Source organism: Glandiceps talaboti, chromosome 13, assembly GCF_964340395.1.
Source record: "Glandiceps talaboti chromosome 13, keGlaTala1.1, whole genome shotgun sequence".
Lineage (NCBI taxonomy): Eukaryota > Metazoa > Hemichordata > Enteropneusta > Spengelidae > Glandiceps > Glandiceps talaboti.
Genome location: NC_135561.1, coordinates 1260736 through 1282966, shown reverse-complemented (window position 1 = coordinate 1282966; position 22231 = coordinate 1260736). Strand labels below are relative to the sequence as shown.

At 34.4% G+C, this 22231-nt stretch overlaps 1 protein-coding gene across 3 annotated transcripts in view; it reads left to right on the top strand.

The window, feature by feature from the left end:
* Window positions 1-6896: 6896 nt before the first annotated feature.
* Window positions 6897-22231, top strand: part of LOC144444509 (uncharacterized) — a 64242-nt gene continuing 48907 nt past the window's right edge. For all 3 annotated transcript variants that reach the window (XR_013481847.1, XM_078133948.1, XM_078133947.1), the window contains exon 1: window positions 6897-7669. Coding sequence is in view for 2 of the 3 variants with exons in the window: in XM_078133948.1 (XP_077990074.1) it covers window positions 7541-7669 (129 nt within the window). In the remaining variant the exon portion in view is untranslated. The remainder of the gene's footprint in view (window positions 7670-22231) is intronic.

Here is a 22231-nt window from a genome sequence, read left to right as displayed (position 1 = left end):
CCTGCTAGTGCACAGGTATATGCGCTTGCAACGTGAATAAGTGAGGGAGACGTGTCGGCCGGAGTTCCCGAAGCGTTTTAATTCCAAAGCTAAATCATGGGAGATAGCTGTTGTGATTTCATTTCATTGGCCATCTTTTATAAATGATTGCGACAAGTTTTTAAATTTTCCATTACCCTCCTATAGCAGTAGCTATAGTTTTACGCGTTTTTGTGATGATCGGCTAGCATTTACATGTAGTTTGCGAGGTGAACACATTGAAAGAATTGGTTCTGACTATACCGTTGAGGGCCACTCTGCTGCACCTGGAGGGATTAACCCCGAGCCTACTATCCCCAGTCAACCATAGACGTTCAGTTGGAGAGAAAGGCAATGTCAATGATTCAAACCATTCAACAATACAATACAAAACACATTTTGATAAATATTTACAATTTAAAATGCATATCTGTTTTACTGAGGATCAACAATACACACCCTTTTTCGTACACAGTCCCATTTTTGTGCACCGTCGATCAATAACAGATATACAAATATATCAACAGAGAACACGAACGATAAATATCTATTTATTTTTGAGAAATTGGGACAACTTCTTTTTCCTTCAAAATTTAAATCTGTCCGTTCTTCTAGCAAGAAATATAGCATAGAGGTAATCTTAACTTTCAATATACTTTTCAACAATCGCTGTCTTTGCTAACTTATTTCTATATAACTCCTCTGACGCCAACCATCTCCAGTGTCGACAAATATAAACAGGCTTCTTTTAGTTGCAAATGATAGTGATTCCATACATACAAGATATCGCGCGTTACTGGTGACAGAATTATGGATAACTTATTTGACTCGCCTCATCAACTTCTTTGGCTCCTCGATAACTTATTTGACTCGCCTCAACAACTTATTTGGCTCCTCGATAACTTACTTGACTCGCCTCAACAACATATTTGGCTCGAGTTATCCATAATTATGTTACAAGTAACACGCCATATACAACTTATAGATAGTACATTAGATTGACACAGTCACTAACTTTTTGGTTCTTTATAAATAATGTTATGACAAATTGAGATATCCTCACATTAATTATACCTACTTAATCACACCTACGGTAAAGTTCTCAACAGGTTTGCATACCCACACATGATACCAAAGTGGCATCACCAAGACATGAATAGTATAAATAAATATTGGAAAATACAAACATCCTTATCAAGTTTATTTTAGTATAAACCCGATGTATCATGTGTATTGTCCCTATTACTTCTTTGATATCGACTTGGATATGGACATAATGATCACAGTTACAACACTTAGGAAAATTGTGAACATTATGTACATCTCTCTCTCTCTCTCTCTCTCTCTCTCTCTCTCTCTCTCTCTCTCTCTCTCTCTCTCTCTCTCTCTCTCTCTCTCTCTCTCTCTCTCTCTCTCTCTCTCTCTCTGTATATATATATATCAGATATAAACTCGAGTCTGTGCCCGTGTCTTTACATTTAATTTGTATTTGTTCGTTTGTCTGTCTCATTGCTTTTATATATCTGTCTACTATGCATGTAGGCATGTTTTTTTTTTTTTATAAATGCATCACGTTTGGTGAGAACATATTGGCCTGCGTCACAAAGATGGAAATCTAGATGTTAAGAGTTTGCACAACTAGCTGCTCTGTCGCCAGTAAACTAATTAACTACTGCTTCATCTTTTGTGGAGTAGGTTGTCAAGAGAAACCCAGGCCTTTATTTCTCCCTACTCAAAGACTCGGATCACACTGCAATGAAATACCGAATGGAAGGTCAAGGTCACCAAGAGTATCAGGTTACATGACCCGAATTAACCCTCCGTAAAACGAATCAATAATTCTTTTTCTGTTTACAGAAAGCAAAACTTAAAAACACAGACCATGTGTATATCATATTTTCTCTGTGTGATTTCCCAACGCGATAATGAAACGTTTCCTTCAAAGTTAGGAAAACGGTACAGAATGCACATCGGGGACTTTTTTTGAAAATCAAAGTACATGTAAGATGAATTGCCCAAGACTTTCCCATACGATGAAAGCTTTTTCGCGATCGACGTCCTTTTGAAAACATCAAAGAAATTTGGTTGTTCACCATCTTGTTTGCGATCTATTATTTTCTCACAGAATTCTTGAAGTGTGTAACAGCAAAAGACTTTTATTCCCAGGATGCTCTATGACACAATGTCATTTTGAAACAGTACCCTGCAGATCAGAAACGAATTTCAAAGTAGTTATTTGTTCCGACATTCTGAGAAACTAATGCTAGCATTCATAAAAGCTATGCTCAAAATTATTGTGACCTTTTTATTCAATATAGATTGATATCATGCAATCTATCTTATTAGTCATGTAATTATAGAAACCTGAGTATTTGGAGTCACACTTTTTGTGAAAAACAGTACTAAGTTTTATCAAAACTGAAGGCTGACAACCTTGAGGGAAAATATACAGAAGTTGATGAAATTTACGGTTATATATGATACAGTATTACGAAGCAGTGGAATACAAGCTTCATTGAGTCGTACATGTGATAGCGTCATGACATTTTACAATGTGTGTGTGTGTGTGTGTGTGTGTGTGTGTGTGTGTGTGTGTGTGTGTGTCTGTGTGTGTCTGCTTGTCTGTCTGTCTGTCTGTGTCTGTGTCTGTGTCTGTGTGTGTGCGTGCGTGTGTGCGTCTGTCTGTCTGTCTGTCTGTCTGTCTGTCTGTCTGTCTGTCTGTCTGTGTGTGTGTGTGTCTGTCTGTCTGTCTGTCTGTCTGTGTGCGTGTGCGTGTGTGTGTGTGTATGTGCGCGCGCGCGTGCGCGTGTCTGTCTGTCTGTCTGTCTGTCTGGCTGTCTGTCTGTCTGTATGTATGTATGTATGTACGTACGTACGCATGCATGCATGTATGTATGTATGTATGTATGTATGTATGTATGTATGTATGTATGTATGTATGTATGTATGTGTGTGTGTGTGTCTGTGTGTGTGTGTGTCTGTGTCTGTGTCTGTGCCTGTGTCTGTGTCTGTGTCTGTGTCTGTGTCTGTGTCTGTGCCTGTGTCTGTGTCTGTGTCTGTGTCTGTGTCTGTGTCTGTGTCTGTGTCTGTGTGTGTCTGTGTGTAAATATTGATCTTTTGTATGGGAATCTCTTACCATGTGTGAATCAGTAAGTAGTACCATGTCTGAAACTTTAGCTTTTTTCCAACTAACTGAGTCTTTTTTCTTGATAGAGACATATAATGAGTAAAATAGGCAGTCCATTGATGAACGGTTACACGCTATACCTCTAAATACATGTCGACCTTTAGTCCTAAACTTCAAAGTTCAGACTAAGATTAAAAATTAGGTGCGACAAACAGTTGTGTGGCAGAGACCTATGGAAAACTAGGAAAGAACATAAAAGAAGAAAAGAATGATCCTGTGCAATGTCATACAGTGTTCAACTGATAAGATAAAACTTAATTCGAGAACCTGGAATTGAACAATGTGCTTTTAATCATTAATTGTTAGACTAGCCCACCCACTATTTAGATAGACATGAATCCCCTACCCCATCGCACTCATCAGACATAACATTTATATTGAATGTTTTTATGTACAATAAATGACAAGTATAAACCATTGATTGGCCCTGACCGTTCATTCCAGGCCCGTCTAGTAGTCTTTAACCCTCAGTGTTTATTTTGTCATTTTAAAGAGAGTCTAACTTAGTCAAGCACCACTGCATATACTACTGCGGAAATCGAGCTACACGCAAACTAAGATATACACAAACTATTGAACTGTTGTTGTAATTACATGTGGTGTGATATAGATAGATGTACAGTAGTCAACTTGTAACTAAAATAGTGTAAACACTGCACGAGGTTGAATGTGCAGAGACGCCACCCTACTGTGAGTGCATGGATGTATTAGGAGAGAGTGTAAACACTGCACGAGGTTGAATGTGCAGAGACGCAACCCTAATGTAAGAGTAAGTATTTCAACTTCAATAAAATGTATAAGCTATATCAATATGCGGCTTTAGTTTGTGTCTCTCTTTAAAGTTTACCGACAGCTTGCTGTGGGGGCAAGCTTACAAAACAGATTCTATTAAAAATAAAATAGTTTTCATGGGATGAGAACTAAAATGGTTCAGTCCTCACCCCAAACTTAAAAAGTGGCCATATGGATGAGAATTTGGTATTTGTTTTGGATTTTTGTTTGATAAAACAGCTTCACTATGTTTTTCTACTTGAAAAAATAATGTGAAATAACATATACCAAGTCCATGTTCACATCTCAATAAACGGCAAAACATTAAACAATGTGTAAAATGTTTGTTATTGTACGTACAATAACAAACTTTTTACACTTTTTCCATCTTTTTGCAATGCATTGAGTTATGAACATGGACTTGGTATATGTTCTTTCACATTATTTTTTAAGTAGGAAAACGTAGTGAAGCTGTTTTATCAAATAAAAATCTAAAATAAATACCAAATTCTCATCCATATGGCCACTTTAAGCAGCTACGGTTTTTTATTATCCAACATTGCACTTTTATTGACTTCGAATTCGCCCCCAAATGCATCTGTTGTGAACTAAAACACAAGCAATGCACATACATTGTATACTAGAAAGTCTATCCTTTTCACAGCCCGCTTGGACTCCTTCAAGGGTATTGTAATAGAAATAGTGTGTGCGAATTCGAACTTGTAAACTTTTCAACAAGAAGCCTAATGCTTTCAAGGATACAAATTATACACGTCTCCTTGGAAAGTTGTACATACATGTACAGAGTCAAGTTGAAACAAGTATTTTTGTGTTCTGCAAAATGTGTAACCTTAGTGTGCAAAAATTGCCCACAATAACATCAAATTAGAAGTGAATTTGAAAATGGTTTATATTACCCAACATTTTGTACACTTTTGAAACAAACCACCACAAGTCCCTGAAAAAATCTGTCAATATTCATATCGTTTTTATTATGTCCTGAAAATACTTTTGGAAAGATTTCCTTTGCCGGGAATGCCATCACCTATGATGAATAACCCGATACAATATAAACAACAACAACAACAACAACAACAACAACAACAACAACAACAACAACAACAACATCCAGTATTGTCTGGGCAATGGTCATGTCGCGATACTGGCAACAGTTATGGGGAATGTAGACCAGCAGAAACTTGTTGTTAAGTTGGCCTTGTAATTTAACGATGAGATTAGAAAGACAACTGCAAGCCTATTGTCTAATAGGGGAAGGGGAGACTATATATATATATATATATATATATATATATATATATATATATATATATATATATATATATATATATATATATATATATATATATATATATATATATATATATATAGTTTTGGTAGTACTGGAACTCTTTCTTGATTGTAACTCGGAGTTTCACGCATTGTGCGATCATCAGATATATATAATAGTGAAGTCTTTCTATTACCCCCTCCCCCCAATATTTAGTGTATAAACCAGTTTATTATCGTAACATCTCTATATGATTTACATAACGTCCATATCACTACGTGTAGATTAATACTGTGTTAGTATGGAAAGCCGATATATGCAAACACGCACGGTATTTTGAACCCCTATTGATGTTTCCGTTCTCAAAAAAATATTATTGATTATTTTTTAAAGAGATTTAAAAACAGATTTATTTATCATTCTTAGTTTTTTCCCTTAGTAAATCGAAATGTCCAACATTCTTCAAAATGTCATTTTCAAAAAAAATGATTGGAAAAATTATAACTAGGAATAAATGAACAATATTACAAATGTCCAATTTTCACACACACACACACACACACACACACACACACACACCACACACACACACACACCACACCCAAACCACACATATACACACACACGCACGCACTCTCGCACGCACATACATACTTACATACATACATACGTACGTACGTCCTTCCGTCCATCCATCCATCCATACATACACACACCCACCCACGCACCCACCCACCCTCCATCCATCCATCCATCCATCCATCCATCCATCCATCCATCCACCCTCCATCCATCCATCCATCATCCATCCATCCATCCATCCATCCATCCATACATACATACATACATATATACATACATACATACATACATACATACATACATACATACATACATACATACATACATACATACATACATACATACATACATACATACATACATACATACATACATACATACATACATACATACATACATACATACATACACACACATACACACACACACACACACACACACACACACACACATATATATATATATATATATATATATACATACACACTCGTGCATTGAATAGAAATCTTAGACTTAATACTCATGAAGGTCAATGAACTATAATACAGAAAGTACGAACGTTCGGGATTGTTTGATCTTCTGTCGTTTCATTTTCATGGACATCCATTCAAAGCCGACCCTGATACTCATACCTAAACCCGTGACAGCTAATTTGTGCAGACAATGTTGTCCTGCACTTTAGATTTCTAAAAAAATATTAACATATTGGTCTGGGAAAACGGATTTTAATTATTAACTTGATCAAACTGCAAGTTGCGTTATGAAGATAAACATGATATATAAATGTATGACAATATGTTGAATTCCGTACCTTAGATACATAATATAGATTTGTTTTAATTACGGTGATGGTAAGCAGTAAATGCCCACTGTTGTAATTTTGATAAAAAATACACCCTAGTTATTAAACTCTCATAATACGGGAAAATTACGAAAGAGTGACGGCTTCTTATTTACATAGTATACATCCTTAAGTGGGGCACTGCACATGCGTACAACTTGTTTGTTTCATGTTGTATGCTGAAACCACGCCCCACGTGACCCAGGCAGTATGGTAGTGAACTCACATAACCGCTTACATGCATTGGTGTTATTATACACACAGACCACATCGATCGTTCCCTTAAATAACTGTTGTAACCTTGAAGACGGTGGGAATCGAGGGCTAAAACTACCCAAGAATCGCTACGACTGAAGCTGTTTCAATGCGATATAGGTTGCAGGTCATCCTGACACAGCTTCGAATTGAGTGTATTTCTCTACAAGTTTACATGAACTGAGCTATCAGTCGAATTAGATTGTTTTTGTTGTAAGTATCACGACCAGCACTGTTGTACCACGGCTTTGAAAGAGCACGTCGATCTTGTCCGACAATATGGCATTATATGATGCCGTGAACTGATTGATCTTGTATATAATATGTGCTATTGAAGAAATATTTCAGTGTTAACTGTTATAATGTAAAACGGACCGTTCTTCATATTCGTAGCTACATAAATATACGAAATTTACGATAACAAGAACGGTGCAGCTGTGACATTGCACATGAAAAATGTAGTAAACATTATCATTGTTGCTACCAACTCGTTGTTTACAAGTACTTCAGTGAAAAAAGTCACATTGCCCGATCACTGGAACTGTCGTTAGATCGATGCTTTAGTCCAGACAAAACCAATGGGAATTTGCTCCCCGCCATGTCAACTATTGAGACGGAGGCAGCAATCATGACCGGTAGTGTTGACGAAGAGAACAGACCACAGCAAGAGCTGGTGACAGACTCGGAGAGCGATATCAAAATACAGGGATATCTACGCAAAGTCAAGGTAATTTGTCAACATTAAAAATACCCCACCCCTACCCTTCCTCCAAAACCGCGCCAAAGAAAAAACGAAAAAAAAAAGTGTGTGAATGGAACGTGTTTTTGTATTACTATTTGTGTGCATTTTACAATCGACCCAGTACATACGTACTTGTTTGTGATAGTTGGTGTTTGACATGCCCTATTGTTTTGTGTAGATAATAGCGGTAAGGCAGATGTTTGTTTTGTTTATCCCGCATCGCTGACAAGTTGTATAATTTGATTGGTTGAGATATGTTGGAACGAGAAGTGACATCGTGACTAATGGTAATGACAAGAAGTATGAGATATTGAAAACACGAACGTGCATGTTGACACGATTAGTCAATAGTGCACACATACATACATACATACTGTACATACATACAATGAGGGCTAGGAGCCAGAAAATTATGTTGTTCGTCATTCTAAACAATGTATGTTACCTCAGAACTGAAAATTAAACCGTGGGTTTTGTTTTCAGAGAATGCCACATACATTTGAAGTGTTTGCATGTTAGTTCTTGTATTATTGAACTACCAAACTGCAAAAACAGAAGAATTTGTTTTATGCATGTGGCTGCAACATCCAAAAACCACCAATCAACTGCATGGTGAATAGAAATCAATAAAGCACATAGACCCTGGGTCTATGATGGAGCACACAATGAGACATTTGGCACATGCTGTTGTAAATGTCAACTACAAAAATGTACTTAACTTGAATTGCTCATTTCGCAAAAATGTAATTTAGTGCCCTTTCTAGCTTCTGAATTTACATGTTACATGATAACCTTGCTCCTTACCACACAGTGTGTTGTGGTACTTTCCATAGACTACAGCAGTCAACTGTGCAGAGATTTAATGTGCAGACTCACAAAATAGGTTTCAGTTTGTAATTTTTTTTCAATCTTTATGACATGATCTTAGAAACATGTTTTCATAGTTTTCTGTTTGAAAACTGTGTGCATGATATTAACATTGTGCCCTCATTTGGTCGAGATAGTATTGTTTTGGATAGGAGCCTTGAAGCCTGACCTCTACAGAATAAGTCCAGAGCTGGACATTTTACACTATCAATCCAGGCATACAATAAATGAATTATTTTATTTTGTTTCTGATTTTATTAGATACTGGACAATAAAGGTTTATTTTTTGAACATATCAGGATGGGATTACATAAATACTAACTAAAGTCTTGTTTGTTAAATTCTACACCATGTCTGCAGTGTCTGATAAAGTTTTGTCATGGCTTGTTTAGGAAATCATTCTTTAAAAAATATAGCTTCATATGTATTGCTAAGTGTAAATTAATACAAATTAAAAACATTATAAACTCTTTTATTTTATATTAGAAAATAATATAAGAATGAAAACTATTCCTCTGATGTAGTGGAGTTTTTATGTAAGGAAGTAAATAATGTTGCATCAAAGTTAAGTTTTGTTCCAAACACAAACTTAAAAGTTGCACATATCATCCTCAAAATGTGCCAAGATTTAATTTCAAATATTTTTTTTAATTGTATGCCTTAAGATGAGGAAAAAAAGGCAAAACGTGATATAAATTATAAACACAGTTATTTGGTACTAAACTGTATTATTGATATAAATTATGATTCATATGAATGCTAATATTTTTTTCTCAAACTTTCAAAAGTTTTGTAAGTTATTAATAATAATGCATTTATAATGTAGGAGGTGTGAGCTTCATCATTTGCATAATACAGCCAAACAGGATTTTATAGGTGTGTGTGTGTGTGTGTGTGTGTGTGTGTGTGTGTGTTAGAAACTTACAGTCATTCTCACCTAAATAGCATGTGTCATACATGCCATTTTTATCTAGCTTCATATTGGTAGAATAGAACACTACTTCAGACATACTGACTCTACAAATGAAAATAAAATGCAAGAAATTATAACATTGTTACCACTGAAATCAGTGAGGTTTGGGGAAATGTATATGTACAAGTAGTTTACTAAAAGAATAAGCAGGGTACTAACAGTGTATCTCAATTACTTTCATTTTGTATTCATTTGTAATGAGTCAATGTGTCTAAAGTTTTGTCTGTATCCACCAATGTTGTGTGACCAAACATAAAGATATACTTTGGCATAAACATTTTCGGCAAGGTTAGGTGAACTTGGTTCGCAGAGGAATTACTAAAGTTTACAAAGCACAGATGACATAAATAAAATAAAATAAATTTAAAGTATGTAGTAAAAAAAAAGAAGTTAAAATTAATAAAGTATTAATAATAATTCAAAAAAAAAATAAAAAAAATAAATATATTGTAAAGTAACATGAGATATAAACACTGTTGGCCATACCACTATGACTCCCTCACAGTTCTTGTATTTCAAGAACTACCAAGAAGACTACCAACAATTTTCAAATTTCTGATATTATTTTATGTAACATGATTAAAAATTCAAGTACAAAACTTCGATAACAGTCAAATAATGTTATTGTACCATAACATGCAAAGTACAATGTTTCTTTTGGAATTGATGTTGTGATAATTTTGTGATTATTTTTAAACCTGCTATAGACATACATTAATAAGAAAGAAAGAAAACTGGATGGGCTTAATAAAACAAAACTGAAAAGGTTTGAAAACTGACTACCTTTGCCCAATAAACAGAGCATCATTAGGTCAGCAAATTTAAGAGAGAGAGAGAGAGAGAGAGAGAGAGAGAGAGAGAGAGAGAGAGAGAGAGAGAGAGAGAGAGAGAGAGAGAGAGAGAGAGAGAGAGAGAGAGAGAGAGAGAGAGAGAGAGAGAGAGAGAGAGAGAGAGAGAGAGAGAGAGAGAGAGAGAGAGAGAGATGTATATATATATATATATATGATAATAATAATAATATATTTATGTATTGTATGTGATGTATTTATGTTGTGTGTAAAGTGTAGTGACAAACCTATGTGTTGTACTAAATGTGTTTTGATGTTTTGTACACATATCAAGTAGTTGTTTGTGAACCATTCAAGAAGTGTTTTACTTATAAATACACTAAACAACCTATTCAACTGGAATGTATACAAAGCAAAGTCCTTTGTAAGTTATTTATTAGTCCATTGCCATTCCATATATGGGCTTACTTTTAAGCATTTGTATTTTGTTATCATCACTATCAATAGGCTTGCTAACATACATGTTATCAACTCACACTCACACACACACACACACACACACACACACACACACACACACACACACACACACACACACTCACTCACTCACACATACTAACATATGTTTAGTCATACAAAAAATACATGCATGCCATTGCCAAACACACACACTCACACACTCATGTATTTAACATTTACGTAGCCAATCACACAACTATACAACATGCATTATCCACAGCCAAATACACACAACACATATACAATCATATGTATGTAGCAAATTCCCATACACACAAACATGTGCATGCAATCACAACAATATATATAAGAAAGAAACATACAAAACCACACATACACAGTCAAACACACTTTCATACACACATAAATACAAACACAAACACATAAACATGTTCATTAAATGTATGGGCACATGATACACGTACAGTTACAAATAACACAGTGTATAATGCACATACACAATCAAACACACACACACACACACACACACACACATACACACACACACACACACACACACGCAAACACATACACATGTACACTTGAACATGGTGTACACAGTGACAAAGTAAACATACACTTGAACCTTGACAAAATAAGATAAATTTATAAGTAGCTGTAGTTATGCAATATCCTTTTGAATGGATAGATTATAAAACCTATTGTTTTCATACACGATGATACAGGTATACAGGTATACAGGTACATTTCTGATTATAGGCTTTATTTACGCCTCTGACATCAGATCAAGTTTAACTATCGTTGTATCAGTGCATATGCTTCCATAGTCTTCAATTTAAATTTCATTTGCAAGTCCTTCCCAGTGTCTATCTAAACGTCTCTCAAAAGTCTAAACATTTGGTGCATCAACCACATGATTGGATATATATGATTGTGTATGTGTTGTGTGTATTTGGCTGTGGATAATAAAACATTGGGATAATGATATGATATGTGTTTTATTGTCATATATATACTGATACATATATAATGAAATGTGCATAATCTTCCCAATCATGTGGTTGATGCACCAAATGTTTATACTTTTGAGAAACGTTTACATGTAGATAGACACTGGTATTCATGGATTATTAATAGTATTACCTTGTTTTGTTATTGACATGATCTTGTCTAATTCTGATTACTTTGTTCACCACTACTATTGTTAAATGGTGTTACACTCCTTGGCTTAGTTTTCAGTCAAATTGTTGTCGGACGCTGCAAATTAAGGTTCATTCAGTGAATGTCACTTCTGAATTTCATTTTCAATGGTAGTTGAGAATGACAGCTTGTGCAAGCATGACAGGTCATCTTTGTATTTCGATGTTCAAGTATCATTGGTCATAATGTTGCAGAATAGTGACAATTATTAACATAAACTTTTTGAAAACTTTCTGGCAAACTGATAGTACTGACTGAATGCTGAACATGTGTGCGTACAAAACTGTATGATAACTGTTTTACTATTGGTTAATTGTACAAAACTGTATGATAACTGTTTTACTATTGGTCAATTGTACAAAACTGTATGATAACTGTTTTACTATTGGTCAATTGTACAAAACTGTATGATAACTGTTTTACTATTGGTCAATTGTACAAAACTGTATGATAACTGTTTTACTATTGGTCAATTGGAAGTGTCCGTCAACTGTATGACAGTGGTTTTAGAATTTATCGTTGGTACAAGCATCCATCATTTGTATGATAACCTTTCTAGTTGTGTGGATAAAACAGTGTATGCATGTTGATATTAAAACTGATAATAATCTGTGCAACTAACAATAATACTGCAAGTACAAAGTCTAACATTGATTAGATACTGTCACTAATTGTTTGAATAAATCATCTCTGTTGTGAGCATAAAATGATAATCAGTTTACATATGCGATTGTTTTATTTTAAGTCATTTTCTTAAGTTATAAATTTCAAACCAATATCATAGAATAAAATGTGTAATTTATTTGTTTTAAGCAGTTTTCTTTAGTTGTAAAGTACAAACAATATATAATAGATTCTATATATAAGACATGTTTATAGAGATGATACGCTTCTTTTATAAATCTAGTTTCCCTTTATATGCCAATCATAATTAGCATCTGCATGTGTTATAGGTACTACCGGTACCTAATAAACAGTACGTAACAATGAAAATAATATTAATAGTTGATAGAATTAGTGTACATGACATAAATCATAATGTTATGTTCATTGCATAATTATGACAGGGTATATTTGTATTTGATAAGACAAGTGAGTTATGAAAGAAGACTTTCAATCCTAGATTATATCATTATCTTATTAGTTGAGCTGTATAGGATTACGCTTCTAATCAGGACTAACTTTTCCTTTATATCTGTTATCTACCACACAACTCTTTGTCACACCTAGAGATTATGATCCGATTGGGAATCAAGCCTAAGACCCAGCCACAGTGTCTAGCTTTGTAGGATCATTTACTACAGCTTTGTAATGTTTTTACAATGTAGAAACCACTTGAAGTGCATTTAATAAGGACATCTACATTTACACTGTGGAATCGTAACTCAGGTGCTCCAGGCTTCTATCTTTAGTATCAGTAAGATTGGTTTGCTGGAAACACATAGAATCTTAATTGCTAGTGAATCACAAGCACACACTGCACACATACACATGGTCAAGACATTTTATGGGAGATCCAGACCCTGTAGGTATAATAAATCAAGACCCTGTAGGTTAATAAGTCAAGATGGGTTTAGGAACATTCTCATTAGCTAGATATCTTTGATTGTCTGATTGTGCTCTGACGTAAAAGGTAGAAGACTTTGTCATGTTTTGTTGTCATGTTACATGGTACAGTTTCTCATACTAATTGCTATATTTCATGTTTAGAAAAATCCTGTTCTTGAATTAGAATCATGATGTCTTTGTTTGTCTGCGTGTCAGTCAGTCAGTCAGTCAGTCAGTCAGTCAGTCAGTCAGTCAGTCAGTCAGTCAGTCAGTCAGTCAGTCAGTCAGTCAGTCAGTCTGTCTGTCTGTCTGTCTGTCTGTCTGTCTGTCTGTCTGTCTGTCTGTCTGTCTGTCTGTCTGTCTGTCTGTCTCTTTCTCTTTCCCTCTCCCTCTCTCCCCCTCTCCCCCCTCTCTCTCTCTTCCCCCCTCTCTCTCTCTCTTTCTCCCCCCTCCCCCCTCTCTTTCTCTCTCTTGAATGGATAATTTGACTAAGTCCTAAAGTGAAAGTGAAAGTAAAAAATATAAGCCATACAAATTCCATATTATCATAAAAGGACCAAATAGAACTTGTACACATGGTGTTTGGGTTTTTAGAAATTTTCTAACTAAAATAGTAAAAAAAAGAAAGAGAAACAAACAATTTCAAAGATTTCAGTAAAACTTGTAATTTCTGGTGGTTTATCCATTGTGTTACGTGTATAATAAATGTCGTATTGAAATGTCAGTTTTATTATGGTACCCTCATGTAATGTTACATATTCATACGAAAAAAGATCAGACAAGAACAGCAGCAGTAGAATGAATTGATAAACTGGATATTATGACTCAGTGGTAAGAGGAAATGATAAAAATAACTATTGATAGAGATGTCAACGAAAGCTGCTGATTTAGTATAATTAGTCCTTTATAAAAATGTTTAAAGAAAAAAATCAAACGATTGTTAAGAAAATCACTGAGCACTATTTATTTCTGTATATGAATATGTGAGAGGACAGGCCCAGAGTAGCTGTAACCTAGTTCCTGACTCTCCATTTATCCACTGTTATATTTATTTGGGGTAAATACACTGACATTTTATACAGATGAGAATTGTTACCATAAGCAAATGGGTGATTTACTGAAATCGTCTGGAAGAGTGTTTCTGGGCAGAAAAATGTTAGAAAGAACATTCACAAAATATTGAATAATTTTTATCAGAAATAAATATAAAATGAATTTATTAACCTGTGTTGATGTATATTTGATTCAAAGATTAGTTTAATAGATTATAACACATTGTTCAGAATAGTTCATTAAGTTAAGTTGGTTTATATTAAGAAATTATTTTAAAATCAAAATCAGTTAATTAAATTTATTACATTTGACAAAATGATGAAAAGAAAAAAAATAGTTAAGTTAATATTAAGTAAATTTTATTGAGATTATCGTTGAGAAATAGAAATGTCAAACTTAGTTAAATTGTATATTTGATGAACATATTAAATAAATTAGAAAGAATATATATTTTATAGTTCAGCATAGTTTATTATACAAAATTACAGTAAATTTAGTAAGATTATCATTAAAAGTCAGAATATTAACATCAACATTGATTTATTAATTTATGTCTGATAAAAAGATAAAACTTAAAAAAGTTGTGTAACAGTTTATTTGATTTAGTTATTATTCAGAAATTAAATTTATATCAAAATTATTTGATTATTTGTTTTCTATTTAATAAAATGATTATACAATGTATTGTGTAAATAAATAGCTTACAGATAATTTATTAAAAGCATGGTGAATTGTATAAACAACAAAATTAGACAACTTATATTTGATAAAAAGATTAAATAATGTCAAGAAATAGTTTACAGATGGTTTATTAAAATGTGGGAGTTTGATGATGTGAATTAAATTAGTTTATTGTAATACTTTGATAATACTGTATAGAATAGAGATTTATTGATGATTGAAGTCAATCGCATTAGTTTCAAACCAATAAATAATATTACTTTAGTTTAGAAAAAAATGAATTGATTTATTGGATTGTGTCGGATATAAAAATGGAATTATGAAACGATGTCAAAACATAGTTGAGTTTTTTTAGTCAACCTTGCGAGTTTAATTTTGATTGATAATGTTGACACCAAAATGAGTGAATTAATGGGGATACTAATGTGATATGAGGAATGTACGGTGTGCTGAAAATATTGCGTAGGTGTCATTTTTATCATTGTGTGTAGTACATATTAAATACAAAGTAGTAAGTTGTTAGTAGTTTTGGTAGATTTATGTTGATGTGTTTCTTGTATGTGCTAGACAGTATAAGTTGTTAGTAATATTGGTAGATTTGGAATCATGTGTTTCTTGTACGTGCTAGATAATATAAGTTGTTAGTAGTAGATTTATGTTGATGTGTTTCATGTACATGACACTGACAGATAGTAAGTTAGTAGTAGTATTGGGTAGATTTATATTCCTGTGTTTCGTGTACATGACACTGACGGATAGTAAGCTAGTAGTAGTATTGGGTAGATTTATGTTGATGTGTTTCGTGTACATGACACTGACAGATAGTAAGTTAGTAGTAGTATTGGGTAGATTTATATTCCTGTATTTCTTGTACTTGACACTGACAGATAGTAAGCTAGTAGTAGTATTGGGTAGATTTATGTTGATGTGTTTCGTGTACATGACACTGACAGATAGTAAGTTAGTAGTAGTATTGGGTAGATTTATATTCCTGTATTTCTTGTACTTGCTAGCATACAACAACAGGGTTTGAGTCATTGCTACGGAAATATCTTTGTGAGTCGTAATATAAAAATATCTGAATTTATTAAATGAGTTTTTTATGTTTTTGTTTGTGGATTATTATATTATGAGTCACTAATGTGGGAACACCTAGTTGGGTTATGATGGACAGAGTAGTTGATAATAAAATAATCACACAGAAAATGATAATATCACCATATCATATTGTAGCACACTATACAGCACCACAACACATTGTACACACAACACACCTCACAACACAACACCTTACAATACAATACAACACAACACAACACCTCACAACATAACACAACACAACACAACACCTCACAACATAACACAACACAACACAACACAACACAACACAACACAACACCCCACAACATAACACAACACAACACAACACAACACAACACAACACAACACAACACAACACAACACCCCACAACATAACACAACACAACACAACACAACACAACACAACACCTCACAACATAACACAACACAACACAACACAACACAACACAACACAACAGCTCACAACACAACACAATACAACAGCTCACAACACAACACAATACAACAGCTCACAACACAACACAATACAACAGCTCACAACACAACAGCTCACAACACAACAGCTGACAACACAACACAACACAACAGCTCACAACACAATACAACACAACATAATATAACACATAACAGGTCAATAGAATAGAATTGAAATTGATAGAATACAATACAATGCAAAACCAAAATAACACAACACTACATTGTTTTTATTGTAATGCAGTATATTTTCATTGTTCCATTCTTGGCTATACATGTATAACATTTACTTGTTATGCCATGAACCTATAATAGGTCGTTTGTTAGGTTTCCATGGAAACCAACCTAGGGAAGACATTATTACCATTATTATTACTAAGATATCTACGTAGATGAGTAGATGTACAAATTAAATCTCCTTTGGATCCAACAGTAGATAATCTTTACTTGTACATAGGTTCATAGGTGTTAGTATTTGTTTATTTGTTTATTTATTTATTTGTATTTGTTTATTTGTACTCTTCAAAGCAAATGTTCATATAAAGATGACTTTCAGGTCATTGACAATTAACCTCCATACAAGGTTCTCATTGATTGGCCAATGTGTAGTCATATGAATGATCCAACTGATCGGTAACTTTGAAAGGTTCTCATTGATTGGCCAATGTGTAGTCATATGAATGATCCAACTGATCGGTAACTTTGAAAGGTTCGCATTGATTGGTCAATGTATTGTCATGGGAATGATCCAACTGATTGATACATTGGCCCATGTAGGTCAGTGTGAACCCTTTGAAAGGTTCTCACCGATTGGCCCATCTGAAGTTATTTGAAAGTGTTCCACTGATTGGCCAATGTGAAGCCCCATTGATTGAAGTTCCTCATTGATTGGTCGATGTAAAGCACCTAGAAAGTTCCCATTAATTGGCCGATGTAAAGCCCTTAGAAGGGTCCGATGTGAAGCCCTTAGAAGGTTCTCATTGATTGGCCGATGTGAAGCCCTTAGAAGGTCCTCATTGATTGGCCGATGTGAAGCCCTTAGAAGGTTCTCTTTGATTGGCCGATGTGAAGCCTTAGAAGGTTCTCATTGATTGGCCGATGTGAAGCCCTTAGAAGGTTCTCATTGATTGGCCGATGTGAAGCCCTTAGAAGGTTCTCTTTGATTGGCCGATGTGAAGCCTTAGAAGGTTCTCATTGATTGGCCGAAGTGAAGCCCTTAGAAGGTTCTCATTGATTGGCCAACGTGAAGCCCTTAGAAGGTCCTCATTGATTGGCCGACGTGAAGCCCTTAGAAGGTCCTCATTGATTGGTCAATGTAAAGCACCTAGAAGGTTCTCATTGATTGGCCGATGTGAATTAAGCCCTTAGAAGGTCCTCATTGATTGGCCGATGTGAAGCCCTTAGAAGGTCCTCATTGATTGGCTGATGTAAAGCTCTTAGAAGGTTCCCATCAATTGACCGATGTAAAGCCCTTAGAAGGTTCTCATTGATTGGCTGATGTGAAGCCCTTACAATGTTCCCATTGATTGGCTGATGTAAAACACCTAGAAGGTTCCCATTAATTGGCCGATGTAAACACATTTTATAGTTTTCAAAACAGGTTCTGTAACATGGGTAATTCCATATTCTGAGACTTTGGCATGTGAATATACACTCTTGTAACCTGGGTAATTTCACATTCTGTAACTGGCATGTGTATGTACACGTTTTGTGATTATGAGTATTTATATGATGATATCACTTTTTCTAGGGTAGTCTAGATGTAATCACAACATTACAAATGGATAGTGATCAAACACACTTGTAATCCTCATCTTCCTGGATGTAACAAAGTAATTATACATCATCATTTTGATGACGTCTGGAATGGAAACAACAAAGCTACTAATCCTGGGAATACAGTCATGAATTATACAATATGGTGAAATGCTTCAAATGTCAATCATATGGGGAAAATACAGGTGATAAGCTGGTTGATAGCATTCATAGAGTGATAGGTTGGTTGATAGCATTCATAGAGGAAGCTGGTTGATAGCATTCATATAGTATCAAATATGATAAATTAAATGAATTGCAGTGTTAGTCTGTTATTATCACTAGAACATACAGTCATTTTATATATTTAATACTGCAAACACACACACACACACACTCTCTCTCTCTCTGTGTGTCTGTCTGTCTGTGTCTGTCTGTCTGTCTGTCTGTCTGTCTGTCTGTCTGTCTCTCTCTCTCTCTCTCTCTCTCTCTCTCTCTCTCTCTCTCTCTCTCTCTCTCTCTCTCTCTCTCTCTCTCTCTCTCTCTCTCTCTCTCTCTCTCGCAAAATGATGATGCAGAAAACAACTCAAAATTGAAAATCTAATCACTGGATTGATTTGAGTGGCTAATAAAATATAAGTGAATTCCAAAGAAAGTCAACTGAAAAATTAAGTATACAAAAAAAATTAATAAAATTATGATTTTCAATTCCAAAAGATGGTTTGTTTTGTGTGGCAATGTAGTGTAATACACCAAGATTACAGGGCTGTATTATTGATAAGGCAGGGTACTACCCCAAGATCACAGGGCTGTATTATTGATGAGGTAGTGTAATACACCAAGATCACAGGGCTGTATTATTGATGAGGCAGTGTACTACACCAAGATCACAGGGCTGTATTATTGATGGGGTAGTGTAATACACCAAGATCACAGGGCTGTACTATGGTAATTTACTTGATAAGGCAGGGTACTATCCCAAGATCACAGGGCTGTATTATTGATGGGGCAGTGTAATACACCAAGATCACAGGGCTGTACTAGGGTAATTCACTTGACAAGGCAGGGTACTATCCCAAGATCACAGGGCTGTATTATTGATGCGGCAGTGTACTACTCCAAGATCACAGGGCTGTATTATTGACAAGGCAGTGTATTACCACAAGGCAAAGTAGGTGACATTATGGTGTATTGGATCCAACATGGCCACCCTATAGGTGCAGGTAATAGGGTCTACTGATGTGTTAAGTATACGTAATGTACATGCATACCATATCCCAGACATATGTACATAGACACAGACAAGACAGACACAGACACACACATATACATACATACATACATACATACATACATACATACATACATACATACATACATACATACATACATACATACATACATACATACATACATACATACATACATACATACATACATACATACATACATACATACATACATACATACATACATACATACATACATACAGACACACACACACACACATACATACATACATACATACATACATACATACATACATACATACATACATACAGACACACACATATACATACATACATACATACATACATACATACACATATACATACATACATACATACATACATACATACATACATACATACACACACATACATACATACATACATACATACATACATACATACATACATACATACACACACATACATACATACATACATACATACATACATACATACATACATACATACATACATACATACAGACACACACATATACATACATACATACATACATACATACATACATACACACACATATACATACATACATACATACATAGGTACATACATACATACATACATACATACATACATACATACACACATACATACATGCATACATACATACATGCATGCATGCATGCATGCACGCACGCACACACACAGACACACACACATAGGTACGCACGCATGCACGCACACATACACACACATACATACACATACATACATACATATATTTATATTTAGAAATGTTCGGGTTTTGACCTGGCATTTCTGTGTCTCGCCAATTTTTCCTTTGAAAAAGAATATTTATTCGAAATGCCGGATTTAACAGCTATATATACGGACTGGTTTATTAGTTCCTTATGCATTTCTATCTACATACATACATACATACATACATACATACATACATACATACATACATACATACATACATACATACATACATACATACATACAATAATACATACATACATACATACATACATACATACATACATACATACATACATGTGACATACATACATACATACATACATACATACACACATACATACATACATATATACATACATACATACATACACATACATACATACATACATACATACATACATACATACATACATACATACACACACATACATACATACATACATACATACATACATACATACATACATACATGCATGCATACACATACATACATACATACATACATGTACATACATACATACATACATACATACATACATACATACATACATACATACATACATACATACATACATACATACATATGTTCATATAGACTACAGACAAATTGCACGTCCATGTACACATGCACAATTATATGAATGTACATGTATTATGCCTTTCAATCAAGTAATGTTGTCACATGGTATAGACAGGAGGCCTTCCCAAGTCACGTTTACAATACGTGTCAAGGACGTTCCTATCAACCGCTGGGAAAAAAAGTCATGAAATATTTGTATAAAATTAGTATGATAGTGAGGGCTGATTTATACATCAGTGTTGCATGGTTAATATATGTTGTTTCAAAATTGTTTATGTTTAGGGGAGGGTGTTGTACAGGGATGTTTTTAGAAGTACCGATTATAGTGCTGTAAGTTACTGGATGTGTGATAAAAGTACATTGAATACTACATGTATGTACACTGTATATACATACTATATATACACATCAGAGTTGTAAAGCCATGTGTCTCATTGTTATTCAGATGTAGTCTGCATCTCTTTCAATAATGAAACAATAAAATCTGTCCTTGACCCTGTGAGTGTTGGGGTAGGGTCATTCACAAGCCACACTTTGATCAGTGTGACATGAATGATGAAGGCTAGACATAAAATGTAGAGAAGACATCACGTACGTGTCAAATTGTCTCTGAATATTTCATAGTTTCCTGTCCTCTGTTATAGTTTAATTAAAAAAATGGAAGTGACACCAACTGAAAACAGTCAGACATGTTTTTCTCATCTTGTGTCCTACTGGTAGGAAATGTAATACCACCATGTTTGTCTTTACTGCATGTATCACTATCCTGCAAATAGTATTAATTGAACAAATTTTATGTTTTTTTGTTACTTTTTAGTGTATTTTTACTAGATTCTGGTTGAAGTCAAAGAATTTTTCTGACTGAAAAAATATTAAATTTGTGGTTGAATAGTCATTTGTATAAAAAAAATTCATAAAAATGGTGTCATCCGATGAACATTTTCACATCTGGATAGTGAAGGCAGTTGCAACAGATGAATGTTTTTATGATGTTTTCACCATACATAACACAAGTTATGACAAAATTAATCA